General features: G+C 36.2%; 2 protein-coding genes across 3 annotated transcripts; one reads left to right on the top strand and one right to left on the bottom strand.

The window, feature by feature from the left end:
• The first annotated feature begins 1,474 nt into the window (after positions 1-1,474).
• On the top strand, positions 1,475-3,179 carry OTP43 (Pentatricopeptide repeat (PPR) superfamily protein). Its single transcript, XM_086561552.1, has one exon. The coding sequence runs from the start codon at positions 1,563-1,565 to the stop codon at positions 3,033-3,035; it is 1,473 nt and encodes a 490-aa protein (XP_086417678.1). The 5' UTR covers positions 1,475-1,562; the 3' UTR covers positions 3,036-3,179.
• Positions 3,180-4,757: 1,578 nt separating this feature from the next.
• Positions 4,758-11,495, bottom strand: LOC147523170 (zinc finger protein GIS2-like). 2 transcript variants are annotated; one of them, XR_015215938.1, is made up of 6 exons: positions 11,307-11,492; positions 11,134-11,206; positions 10,132-10,222; positions 7,746-7,818; positions 7,608-7,662; positions 4,758-6,024 (listed from the first exon to the last, which is right to left on the bottom strand). XR_015215938.1 is itself a non-coding variant. In XM_086597676.1 (5 exons), the coding sequence occupies exon 5, from the start codon at positions 5,913-5,915 to the stop codon at positions 5,205-5,207; it is 711 nt and encodes a 236-aa protein (XP_086453802.1). In that variant the 5' UTR covers positions 5,916-6,024; positions 7,608-7,662; positions 7,746-7,818; positions 11,134-11,206; positions 11,307-11,495; the 3' UTR covers positions 4,985-5,204. The 2 variants fall into 2 exon arrangements, 1 of the variants encoding a protein (XP_086453802.1); XM_086597676.1 differs by lacking the exon at positions 10,132-10,222 and having other exon boundaries at positions 4,985-6,024; positions 11,307-11,495.
• Between the last annotated feature and the right edge of the window lie 1,960 nt (positions 11,496-13,455).

Below are 13,455 nucleotides of genomic sequence, written 5' to 3'. Positions count from 1 at the left end.
ATATTATTTAATTCATAATATATACATTGACATTATTATTAACATCTATGATACACTTGTTTAACATATAGTTATAAAATATATATTTAACAACACACATTCATTATTATGTTATATATATTTAATAGACTTTTACATGTAACAAATATATTTTATGTTATAATGTATGAGTTTGATTATCTTAAATATAATATAGTACTAAAATTTATATATCAAAATCATAATAATTGGTTCTGGTACCCACGAGTTTTTTACTATTCAGTTATTTATCGATACGGTTCTTAATGACCCAATTTTAAATAGGTCTAACTTTTTAAGACCCAAAACTGAAATATTCGGTTTCGGTTCCGAATAATCGGGTACCCATTGGCACCCCACTAAATACTACTGGATATAAATTCCCTTTAAATTAGCCAGTTGTATTTTTTTGTAAGCAACTAAGCTGTCGGAGTAGTTCATTTTTATCCTCTAGTATATGTGCTTTTATATATATATACATACACTTGGGATTGTAGATTGGAGAGAGACAGAATACCTATTTGTCTTGCTATGATTATTTGCTTCCCACAAGCTCTAAGATACAAGAATTAATGCCTCACCTAGAAATTGACATATTGACTGCAAATTTTGTTGGATCAAGCGATCTGGGAATTAAATTGGCACATGAGATTGCTTCCTGGACTATAAAAAGAGCCTCATGGACTCAACTTCCCCTTAGAGCATCTCCAATGGAGTGTGTAAATCTATACCTCCACATAGGCTCCATGTAGGCGCCAATAGGATTTTACACCCTTATTTCTAAAGTAATAAATATATACCTCATGGCTCTTCCAGTGGTGGTGTGGAAATAAAGAGTAAAACGACATACGTTAACCGTTGCAAGTTTGCAAAAAAAAAAATTAAGGGGAGAACGCATGTCACTTTAACTCTCGTCCGTATTCTAAAAATCTGGAAACAAGAGTAGCAACAGTCATGTTACAAATGAAATATTTTAAGTACCACATCTGTTGAAGCGACGTCCGAACTGTAAAAACCCACCAACAATATTTAAAGTTACGTCCGTGTTTCTTATTAACTAATAAACTGGGAGGGGAACTTCCACCAAATTTTAACAACTAATAACTATTGCATACAGTTTGCACCCTCCATTCGAAAGAGTTTTTTTAAAGTGGAGGTGTAAATTTCACACATTATACGCTTTACACCCTATATTGAAGATGCCCTTAGTATTTCCAACTCTATAATTGAGATTAAATACATAGATAGGGTGGTTGTTATCGGAAAAAAAAAAAAATCTGAAAATTGACATATTTAAATTAAGGTCTTTTTCCACTTAAGTGCCTAACTCATGCCTTATTCAATCATCACTTAACCTGTTCATTACGGGTCCATCATCACGTTTTTGCCTTGATCATTTAAGTGATCGTACATTGGATAGTTCCTGTACATATTATATTTCTAGGTGAATAGAAAAAACATAAAATTTCCCGAAATAAGTACCGAAATCTTGAAATCAGGTTAATTGGATTGAACTCATTGAACTCAATTTTTGCCTTGATAAAATGCATTCAAATATGAAATGTTCCCTCCCCTTTATAGACCAATTCCTGAAACCCCAACATCTGACACTCCACACTCAAACCCCAACACCAAAACCCACCTCACCTCATTCCTCAATAATCAATCTAATCCTCAAAACCCAAAACCACAAAACCCTAACCCAAACCCTAGACTCCCTAAACCCACAATGGTCACCACCCTTAGTTAACCATATCCTCAAACACCTATGGAACGATGGACCCAAAGCATTGCATTTCTTCAAACACTTAGACACGCACCACCCTACTTACACACATTGCCCAACCTCTTACGATCACGCCATCGACCTATCCGCTCGGTTGCGTGATTACAAGACGTTATGGTACTTAGTATCTAGAATGCGCTCCCTCCGCATTGGCCCCACACCTAAAACCTTTGCTGTAATTATCGAACGGTATGTGTCCGTAGGGAAGCCGGATAGAGCGGTTAAGGTATTTTTATCGATGCATGAACATGGGTGTGTTCAAGATTTGCCTTCTTTTAATACGTTATTAGATGTGTTGTGTAAGTCTAGACGAGTTGAAATGGCGTACTCGTTTTTTAAAGTGTTTAGAAACAGGTTTAGAGCGGATACTATTAGTTATAATATAATTGCTAATGGGTGGTGTTTAGTCAAGAGGACGCCGAGGGCGTTGGAGATATTGAAGGAAATGGTGGAAAGAGGAAATGAACCGAGTGTTTCCACTTATAATATATTGCTTAAAGGGTTTTTTAGAGCTGGACAGATTAAAGAAGCTTGGGAGTTTTTCTTGCAAATGAAGAAAAGGGGTTGTGTGATTGATGTTGTTACTTATACTACTCTTGTTCATGGGTTTGGTGTTGTGGGGGAGATTGCTAAGGCGAGGAAGGTGTTTAATGGGATGATTAAGGAGGGGTGTTTACCTTCTGTGGTGACTTATACTGCTTTTATTCAAGTTTTGTGTAAGAAGGACAATGTTGAGAATGCTATTGTTGTTTTTGAGGAGATGTTGAGAAAAGGGTATGTACCTAATGTTACGACTTATGCTGTGGTCATTAGAGGTTTGTGCCATGCTGGTGATATGAATAGGGCAATGGAGTTTATGGAGAGAATGAAAGATGATGGGTGTGAGGCGAATCTACAGATTTATAATGTTGTGATTCGGTATTTTATTGATGCAGGGGATCTTGAGAAGGCTTTAGAGATTTTTGAGAAGATGTGCAGTGGGGATTGCTTGCCTAATTTGGATACTTATAACATCCTTATAAGCGCAATGTTTGTGAGAAAGAAAGTGGATGATTTGGTGTTGGCAGGGAAGTTATTGGTGGAGATGGTGGATAGAGGGTTCATGCCTCGGAGATTTACTTTCAATCGAGTTTTGAATGGGCTTTTACTGACTGGAAATCAAGCATTTGCAAAGGAGATTTTAAGAGCGCAGAGTCGCAGTGGTCGGCTTCCTCGACAATTCAAGTTGTGATGCCTGATGGTCAGTTCAGAACCTGAGGCCTTACTCCTTAGCATGTAATGTAACTTAAGTGTGATTGTACTGATGAGTCATTTGTAACTTAATATTTGTTTTGCCTGAAACAAGAATAATCAGCAAGAGATTGCTTTCAGAATATCTTTTCATGCTAACTTTACATGGCGTGTTTCTTTCCGTCCATTGACTGTTATCTTTATCTTCCGTTTCAGTATAGCAAATGCTTATAATTATTATCTTTGTCACCTTTGTGGATCTGCTCCGGCAGATTTAGGGTCTTTTTAGCCTTTACAAAGATGGTTAGCATGGTTGTACTTCCTACTTGAAATGGCTTTCAGTATGTTAATCACCAATCCTCTGTGCTCTGTATGAAGTTGACAGTCCATTGAACAGACCGGGGAGTTCTGTTGAATGATCCTTATGCACCTTCCTTTATACCCTACGATCATTTTCTCTGCATAATTTTCTATGTAGTGGGAATAAGATAATACTTCACTTCTGAATTGACAAACAAAAACAGAGTCTGCTTAGTATCACAGGGTTCCAACTTGCAACACAGCTTTAAAAATTGATCGTGACAAGGAACGTTTACGGAATTTAGACAAAAAGAGATACATCTCTACATATTAAATGGCTCTATAGTCTATAGTCTACATGGTCATTGATGTTGCGATGCCTGATTCTCAGTATCCTTTTTTTACCCCATTAAAATTGTGGTCCCAAACTCTAATAAATGATGAAACAATCTTCACCTCCACACTCAATATATTTCAATGAGTACTTGGAGCGCCTTTTAGTTCCTTCATTGACAACTTGGGTAGTTGGGTGTCATGTAGATACTCTGCATCATTCTTTTTATCAATTAATAAAAGCCTTACTTGCACCCAAAAAAAGGTCATGCAGATATGTGAAGACTGTCAAAGTGTTTCAGGCTTTGCAAAACCATTCTTCTGCAGTTGTTATTTCGAAGTTAAACTCAACAAATAATCTATCAAATAGTTGGATATCAAATTATTGTAATTTGTAGGAATGGTTGTAAAAACTTAAAATGAACATCGTGGTAATTTTTTAGCAACTTTTCTTTATAAAAAAAGGGCGCCATGCCGCCATATCGTGTATAATTAAGTTGCATGTAAAGCATGATTTCTTTGATTTGATTTTTTTTCTTTTGTATATACCCATCGTGATAAAATCTTGCACACTTGCTATTGCTTCTTCATTACTTGAGACTGAAAAAACAAGACGGATGATAGGAAAACCTCGCAGGGTGGAGTGCTATCCAGTTGGGGGAGCACTAGGGTTTTTTCCACGTACACCCTTGGCAAGGATAGAGTTATGAAGTAAAAATGAAGAGCTTATGGAACTATGGAGGGAATATAATTTGATGACACATAGGTTAACACGACCTTATGATGCATTTCAAGTGAAGGAGATGAGCTGAATTCTTTTCACTTTTGATACAAAGAACAAAGTCTAGGGGCTTATGATCACAGCCCGGTATGAGATGCCGAACCTTAGAAGGCTATGAAGTAGATCAACAACAGCTTTTCTTGGGTTCAGTATGAGTTTTGCCTTGATGTACAGTTGATTTTTTTGCAGGCCTGTCTATTATTCTCAGTTCTCCAAGTAGATTTAACATTATGTAACATTGTATGAAGAGCTAATGTACACCAACCTTGGCATAAACCTTTTCATAAAATAAAGAAACAATAAGAAAAATATAGGTAGTTTTGTCTGTCATGTTTTTATTATATGGTCATGGTTACACTATGGACGTCCCATTTTAGCTTTAATCTAATTCAATTAATAAAATAGGTAACTTGCAACAAAACAAGAAACAACTTAACATCTGGCTACACCAAAAGAAATGACCGCAAATTCTGTCTGCACTGGCGGCAATCCTGCTTCACAGACTCAATAGTTAACTCTTCATCTGGTATGTGGTCTGGTTACGAAAAAATGGTTACATCCTTGTACGATATATTTTCACAATCAGTTTTACGGAGGTCATTGCATTTCCCATAATAATCGTGGAAGTCAGAGCCTCGAACTGGTCCCAGGGTATCGTCTCTAATGAGAGAAGATTGCTATTTTTGTGGCTTCCTGGCAGCTGTTTATCACAACATCTATCTTACCATTTTCTCATCTTTTGTGGAGTCTGTTACGCTATAATGTATCAAGGCCTAAGTGAAGATCCAAAGTTTTACAGCTTTTCTTGGGAAGAGAAGGGGACGGTCTGATGATAGCTGGTCTGTTCTCATGTGAGCCGTGTGCTTGTAGAAGGCTAAACTTACAAGTTTGTTGGTCTGGAAGATGTGTAGGTAATGAATATGACTGTGAATGGAGGGACCTGTTAGCGTTTGCACTTTGATCATAAGGGTTAAAACTAATCTGAGATTCGTCAATGAATGTGAACTCTGAACTGTAGGAAGAAGGTTCATAAAACCAAGCTGGCGATCCGTAGTAACTGAAAGCATTCGGGTTCTGGAGAGGCTGAAGATATTGATGGATAGTCGCCTTTCTTGCTTGAAGTTGCTGCCTTTTTTTCTTCAGCCTTTCCTTTTTGTGAGCATTCTGATGCCCTCCTAAAGCTTGTGAGTTTGCGAATTCCTTGTAACAGAACTGACATTCATATTTCTTATCTTCGATACCAATCACTGGGCTTTTCTCTTTGACAGGTTTCTCCCTCAGAGATAATACCGTGTTTGAGGAATTCACGCTTTCATCTCCTTCTTCGGTTTCTTTTGAGTGAGGATTCAACTCAAAACCAAACAACCGGAGCTTCTTCTCCGCTACATGTGTTTTGACATTGAGGATATTATCACCATCCCAACTGTGAGAAACCATATTAGTTCTATCACAACCTCCTTTTTCCATCACTAAAGGGGTGGATTATGATGTCCTAAAGAACTGATGTACCTTAGTTGTTTGACCCCTCTGCCTTTTATAGATGACTCACTCAGGCCAACAATGCATTGCACCTCAACTGCATTGGTTTAAAAACTATGAATAGCATCTAAACATACCGAATGAGTCAATAAAAGTAGAAAAATAGTCGCACCAAATAGTCGTCGTGTGATATTGGTTTAAACTTTTGTATATTATACTAGATACGCATCAACTTTTCTGTCACAGAGGATTCAGCCTTGTTTTATTATGAGAAATACATTTATATTAGTACTTTATGATCTATGTTCACAATTCAAGCAACTGTATTAGCACCACTTTGGCCTTTAAGAACATAATTCACACTTGAAGAGGAAAGCATGATATTAGATTAAGGATAATCCATAAAGTCAAATGAGGTAGGAATGCAATAACCATGAAGGAAGGCAATTAGACTTTGTGATATATCTTCCACTGTACTTAATCGAGTTTTTAATAATATTTTGTTTGACCATTTACTGTGATATATATATATTGGCTTAATGTATCTTCCTTAGCTTAGCTTGTCGTATAATATATATATATATATATATATATATATATATATATATATATAACGATAGACGCCATGCATGTTGGCTGTTGGTGCCAAGTCCCATCCACAATTATGGATACAAAAAATATCTTAACACATTCAATTTCTGTAGCCTTGTGGTGATCTAGCACATTATGAAGTTTCTATGTAACATCTTTAATCACAAGCATCTAAAAAAAAACTAAAAACTGTCAATTTTTAGACTAATGTTTGAGGATGCTATTTAACTTAAAAAAAGGGGGTAGTTGCCTGATGGAATATTAGAAGTGGTATGATGTCAGCATTTAAACTTATTAAGGTCTTAAACAAGATCTTGGCATATCTTCTTAGAGCTTGGAAACTCATTATTTATACCCAAAAGCATAGGTTTAAAGCCGAATGAAGTCATCAGCTCCTATTATTGAATAAATAAGCAGCATTTGTGTTAGACAGTTGTTCTAATTGGACCCCACTGTGCATAGCTTTGGAACATGATAGAAACACTGGGATTGTGTTATTATTTCATTGTCTCACTAGATCCGTTATTGGTAGATTTCTTTCTCACCAATAGCCTTCTCTCATTCTCATCAACTCCCACTTTGTTTGTCTTTGTAATTTATTTTCTTGCTTTCTATTGTATAAGGAAAAATTCTAAGAAGGCGTGCTAGTCATCAACCATTCATTATCTTAAGTAACATAGTAAAAAAAGAATTGGTATATGGTGATGGGTGGGTTGGTTTGCTGATTGATATATTTCATCTAAATTCATTTCGAGATAAGAGCATCTAATAGTGGCCCTATCAATGAGTCACCCCAAATCTTTTCTCATCCATATTTTTTTTTCCAGTAGTCTAGATAGTCCCATTTACAAATAAAAATCTAAGAATGATAATCTTGACTTTATGTGCCAATTAGATTGGATACAACAGTTGTTTAATATATGTAAGTGCGGCACGAATTTTATATGGCCGTAATTGTATTATCTTACTCACAGGTTATTCCTTTTCTTGGTGTACATCCATGGAAGTTCTCATAAATAAATAATAACAAGCAAACATTTCAGATGGAAACTAAAATGTTAAAGGATGTCTTCATTGAGACGAAAGTACCTTTCCTGTCAGCTTCCCTGGGTTTCCATTAGATGGCATTTGTAATTTGAAATACCTATACAAATATGTTGAATCCCACTATTAGTTTATTTGACAAACATCTCATGTGATAATGGTTCTGATTATTCATATATTCACCTGAAAATTGTGTCGTTGAATGTGGACAACAAGAACAAAATCACCTTGAATCCATTCTAACAATGATGACATCCTACGCAATTCGAAGAACAATATAAAGTGAGAATGACTAAAAACAAATAACATACGAAAGATATTATAAATTTTCATAAACTTAGCTATCAAGAGTGGAACCATGATTATCACAACAGAATATCAACATTTACAACCTATCTAGGCTTCTGCAAGCAGTAAAAAGACAGAAGGACGTACAAGATTGACCAAGTTAAATACAAGCAAACCAAGAAGAAATAAAAAAAAAAAAAAAAACTTGCCGAACAATTCACGTCTAATGTCATTGTCAGCAAAAGGAAAGGTTACCAATCATCCATGCCAAAATTGAAAATTCTATCTTCAATTTAGTCTTGAAATTATCAGGTAGCTAAGTAAAAGGCGGATCCAAAGAGACTCATAGAAACTTCCCGATAAAGCACAACAAAGGAATCCAATGTGTCTACCGTCGACTGATATTACCAGCCAGAAGGCTGGATCGGTGGTCGCATGAATTCTATGTATAAGAGCTAAAGTGTTCACCCACCGAGTCGATATTTAATTATTGTTCAAAACCGGTTTTTCAGTATCCTAGCCAAATATGTGGAAATGGAACTATGATATATAATTTTAAGGGCAGAGATACTAGGTTGTACCTACTTCTTAGGCACATAAAAGAGCTATCTACAAAGTTGTATCTCGCATTACGTGTTCAAATTTATATTATATATATATTAATCAATCGCAGGAGGTATTAATATGCATCACCACAGAAATAAGCAGAGTAGCAGCCATAGCAACAGATCTTTTAGAAGAGAACTATAACATGCCTCACACAACACAACAATTTTCCGAAGTTATTTCATCGTGTGTATTTCACTGCTTCTTCAAGAAGACAAGGAATCTGTGTATGAAGCAGTGATGGAAGAGATGCATAGAACACCTAGATTACTGCAAATTGACTCCAGTTTGGAGAGAAGTTAATTTTACAGTAGACCAATTGGCAATGTACGCAGTCAATATTCAAGACAATGTTCAAGTTAGCTTTCTTGTAAAACCCCCATGGATAACCAAATGGGAGGTTCCAGAGCATGTTTATTATAGGTTTTGTTAATTTTTTATGGTGCTACAGTGATGTGTAGGCTGTAAGTATCCCCTGTACTTAGGTACTCCATCCCCCTTACCCCACTTTCTTCAATACAAAAATTTTGCTTACTGAGAAAAAAAAAAATGAATCTGTGGGAGGGGGGATATAAGTAATCATGAAGTTATTTCTTTCCTGTTTTTTGTCTTCGACAGTCAGCCCCAGTGGTGCTGGAAGCTACCATTGTTATGATTGATTAGAGAATATGGTTCTATTTTCTTTGTTATTATTTTTTCCAGTAATACATAAAAGATAGATCATAGTTGCATACAAGGCTGGATGTCATGATAGATATTTTCAGGCATGATCAGGAGGTCTAAATGATGGGAACCTAAATTCAAAATGAAGGGAACCTAAACTCATATGAACAAAGGCTCCCATGAAAATTTCAGGTGCTCCAGCTAAGGTGATGAGGACATTGCGGGCTGGATTGAATTCCTTGTCCATCTTTTAGTAAATGTACCAAGCACTTTCTTAGGGGTCTTTTTTTGCCGATTATTTAGGCCTAGTACACAGATTAATGAGGCTTTCTTCCCTGGCGAAGCTAGGCTTTGGGAGGAGTCGCTGCAGTTATTTTGGTGGAGATATGGAACGAAAGTGACAACAGGGATTTAACACTACTTAGGGGAGTTCGAAGAAATTAGACTTGAAGATTTTATATTTAGGTGGGAAAACATAATTTGATACGAACATAGCGTGGGGGTGGGTTAGTTTAGTTGATCAACATACTGTATGCATGTACGGTCCTCTCGTTTTCTACTAAGTGTCTTTGTAGTGATGTGTCTCTAACCTGAAATTCTAGTTTATGTTCAATAGTACTACAAAAAAATAATAATAATAAAAAAATGAAAGACTTCAAAGGTCCTTGAATGCTTTCTTTTAAATCCAAATGTATATCAAGGAATATATGTGATCTCAGATAACTTGTCCTAAATGCGCTTAAAAAATAATGTGTTCACTGAAGAGAATTATGTTGGAGACAAGCATATAATGCTACACTTAATGATAACCTGTAGTGAGTTTATTTCCGCGTGGGTGTTGTTCTAACTTCTAACTGACGAAATGTCCAGGGCAAACAGCTCATATACCTCAATAGCTCTTAACTCCATCCATAGAACATAAAAATCTGTGAAAACATTCAGAAATCTAGTATATATCTTTTAAACCACTGACACACAATTATTTTGACGCTGTGCATTTGTGCCATCTTACCAGGCAACAATCTCTTCCACATTTCCACTGTTAAGCAACTTCCTAAGAGATATTTACAACTCAGTGACTCACTTCCTAAAGCACGAAAAACCTGCAGCAGTTCAACATTGAAGACCGTAACACCACTTTTAGATACTAGACTGCACAAAGAATATGCAACATTTAACGTTAAAGAGATCAAGAAAATTTCCTCAGAAGCCTCAAGTTACATTTGGACACTTCAGTTCGTAGTTGCTATTAAACTTGATTAGACATATATATAAACTATCACTTCTAGGTTCAGCACACTACTTGAACATTTTACTTGTTTATCCTGTTTGTTCTCCACCCAAATATGGGCATATGTTCTATTCGCACACTGGCATTTTGAATATTCTAAACTTGTATGTCGTGTAGTTGTGTCTTGGATACCTTATCGGTGCCTGACATTTGAGATTCTAGAAACATATGCAATTTCGTGCATGCATGTATTCAATAAAATAGCCATATGAACTTATAATATAGAAAATATACGATCAAGTAGGTAATGATTTGACAAATATTGGATAGAGTAAAACATCCACATGTTTCACAGTTATCTATACAGGGCCTTATCTTCCTAGGCTAATGAAAGTAAATATAGCATATAATTAAGTTTCAGCTGCCTAATGATTGATACGCAATCCATGACCAGTAATTAGATACTTCATTTTACGCAAAGAACTAAAAAGGTTTCCACAGTTTGCAAGTAAAGCAAACATGGCAGTTCAAAGTTTGACAGCAAATTAATCCTGCATACCCCTTTCTACCCAAGTACAAATATTTATATTTACCAAAAAAACAAAAGAAACCCAAAGCTGCAGCATCTGGCTAAACTGAAACCATATATATTACATAAAAAATCCATATCAGTATATCACTATTAAGAATATGCACAAATGAAGGCCACACGAGTAATAACAATAATATGAAACAAGTAAATTTAGAACACACATGGATGAATAAGAGTATTAGAGTAAATACCATGTTCAGAAAATAGGTCCATTCCTTTTAAAAGCTCGACATCAAGCACATTGTGTCATGCCCTCCTCCTTCCCTGCACTCAATCCCACTTTTAAATAAAAACCTGTTTTCAAAATAATTGAGCTGCATAAAGAAACTGAACTTACATATTCAAGACAAGCAGCAAAAAATACCTTGGAATATAATGAAGCGGACGGGGTGGCAAGTAAGGCTTCACTGATGCAACTCCAGAAAACCCACGTTCTAGGATTTGATTGAAATGGGTAATGTGCAGTGGAGACTGGAGAATAATAATATGAAAAGTCGGTTAAGAGGACGAGGAGAAATCTTTGCTGGAAAAATTCTCTCCAACCAAACTTGCCAAGTTGCTAACATGCAAAATGCCTATTTACGTTCACAAGTTTAATTGGGCTTCATTCGTAGTTTGCACTACCCAAGTTTGGGCCACTATTTATTTACTAGTGATTTCGGCCCACTGAAGGGCACGTTTTTTTTATTAGGGATAAAAAGACCAATATCTGAAGGAACAAAATCTAGATTCTTAATTTCTTTGAGTGAGACACTAGCACATGAATTTGTTTCTTAGCTGAGTAGTAGGATGCACTACTCTGAAGGAGTGATGGAGCCTATTATCATTACTCACCCCCATCGGTCTGTAACTCTGTACGTTTCATGATGTGCGTTAGATGGGATTTGAACTAAATCTGGCTGGGTAGGTAGGTGGCTAGAATTTGGATTGAGTTATACATCGGAAGGGGACTTGAACTTAGAGTCTTAGACCAACTCCAACGGAGCATCTAATTGCCATGTATGCGGTTGTCAAATATATGGCCAGTTTTGGCAATATAGCAAACTGGTCGCAGTCCCACACTCTACATGACTTGGAGTGTTGGAGACCAAATTGCTATATAGTTATCTGTAGGGTTATTTAGCTTTTGGCCCCACTTTATATATGGATATTAGCGTTTGGCTCTCCTAAGTTCCTAAATTCGTTTTTGGCCCCAGTTCTGTTAGTTAAATCAGTCAACTTTAACTCCACCGTATGTATTTTTCAAAATGACAACTTTACCCTTCTTGTGACTTGCACGTGAAATTGTAACAAAATATTCTATTGTTTCATTTTGATTTGAAATTCCATTACATTTCGATTTCGAAATTCTATTATTTCTATGGTTACTATTCATCTTCTTCTTGTCTACTACTGTGTCAAGTCTACTATCCATCCGAAATGGATAACATCAACTGGGTTGATTACTATTGTGAAGTCCACCGCCGCCTGGGTTGATTACTAGTAATAGGCAACACCTATAAGTGGGTGGTTTTGTGTGTTGGGTTCAGTTTTATCACTTAAGATTTTGGGTTATAGCAACATGCTAAACAAATAATAGGCAATGAAAAAAGAATAATATGTAAAATTTAGTTGGTTTTCTTACTTGTAGAGTTAACTTGCATTGTAGGTTGCATCTATATCTACTAAAGGCTTAAAGTAAGTAGGTAACTGTATAATTTTACTCAATTGTTTTAAACCTTGCATGAGTGACAGGGTCTTGCATTGTTAACACTATCAGCTATTCTTCCCAAACAAAGCTCACCTGACTGCTTGGACAGTGGCAGCAGCAACACCTCCTGTGCATCCCCTTATTCTTTCCAAGTCTTCTTTTTCTTTTCATCTTTGTATCTAGTAGCAATTGCACAGTCAGGGCATAAACCATGTGTACAGGCTTTTGGAGCTGATCAATTTGACAGACGACACTTAGTTGAGAGCAAGTCCAAGAGCTCATTTTTCAACTGATGGTATTTTGGTTTATGTGGTGGTACAGCCGTTACAATCTTTGTCTTGAAATACATCCAGGATAACTTGAACTGGGGTCTCGGATTTGGGATTCCATGTATTGCAATGGCACTGGCACTTATTTTGTAACATCAACTACTATGTGGCTATGTGCATAGTTCAAAAGTGTTGATCATTTTGTGTCAAGTATTCATTTTGGTGAGGTTGTAATTCTAAACTGTTGAGAAATGTATAGCCTGTATTACTTGGAGGATGAAGATGAATAGTGATTAATTAAGGGAGAGCAGGAGTGGTTAGATTGGGTTAGAAGGACAGTCCAGATGAAATCAAGTGTATTTCCTTAGATTAAATTGTATTCGTTCGATTGTTATGATCTGGACCGTTTTGATTAAGACACGTGTCGGTTACACTTTAGTTAGTGGACCATTTTCATAAGGGTATATTGGTAAATATTGTTAAGGGGTATTTGCATAAATTTGGGGAATACCATCCAAGTACTGCTACGGTTGGAGTTAGTCGTATGGAAGTTG

The sequence above is a fragment of the Coptis chinensis genome, chromosome 1, assembly GCF_015680905.1.
Source record: "Coptis chinensis isolate HL-2020 chromosome 1, ASM1568090v1, whole genome shotgun sequence".
Classification (NCBI taxonomy): domain Eukaryota; kingdom Viridiplantae; phylum Streptophyta; class Magnoliopsida; order Ranunculales; family Ranunculaceae; genus Coptis; species Coptis chinensis.
The sequence above is the reverse complement of the archived record's forward strand: the minus strand, read 5'-3'. Positions and strand labels throughout refer to the sequence as shown.

Excerpts from the sequence above, each read along its gene's own strand:
- OTP43 (XM_086561552.1), top strand. The coding sequence starts at position 1,563 with ATGCATTCAAATATGAAATGTTCCCTCCCCTTTATAGACCAATTCCTG.
- LOC147523170 (XM_086597676.1), bottom strand. The coding sequence starts at position 5,915 with ATGGAAAAAGGAGGTTGTGATAGAACTAATATGGTTTCTCACAGTTGG.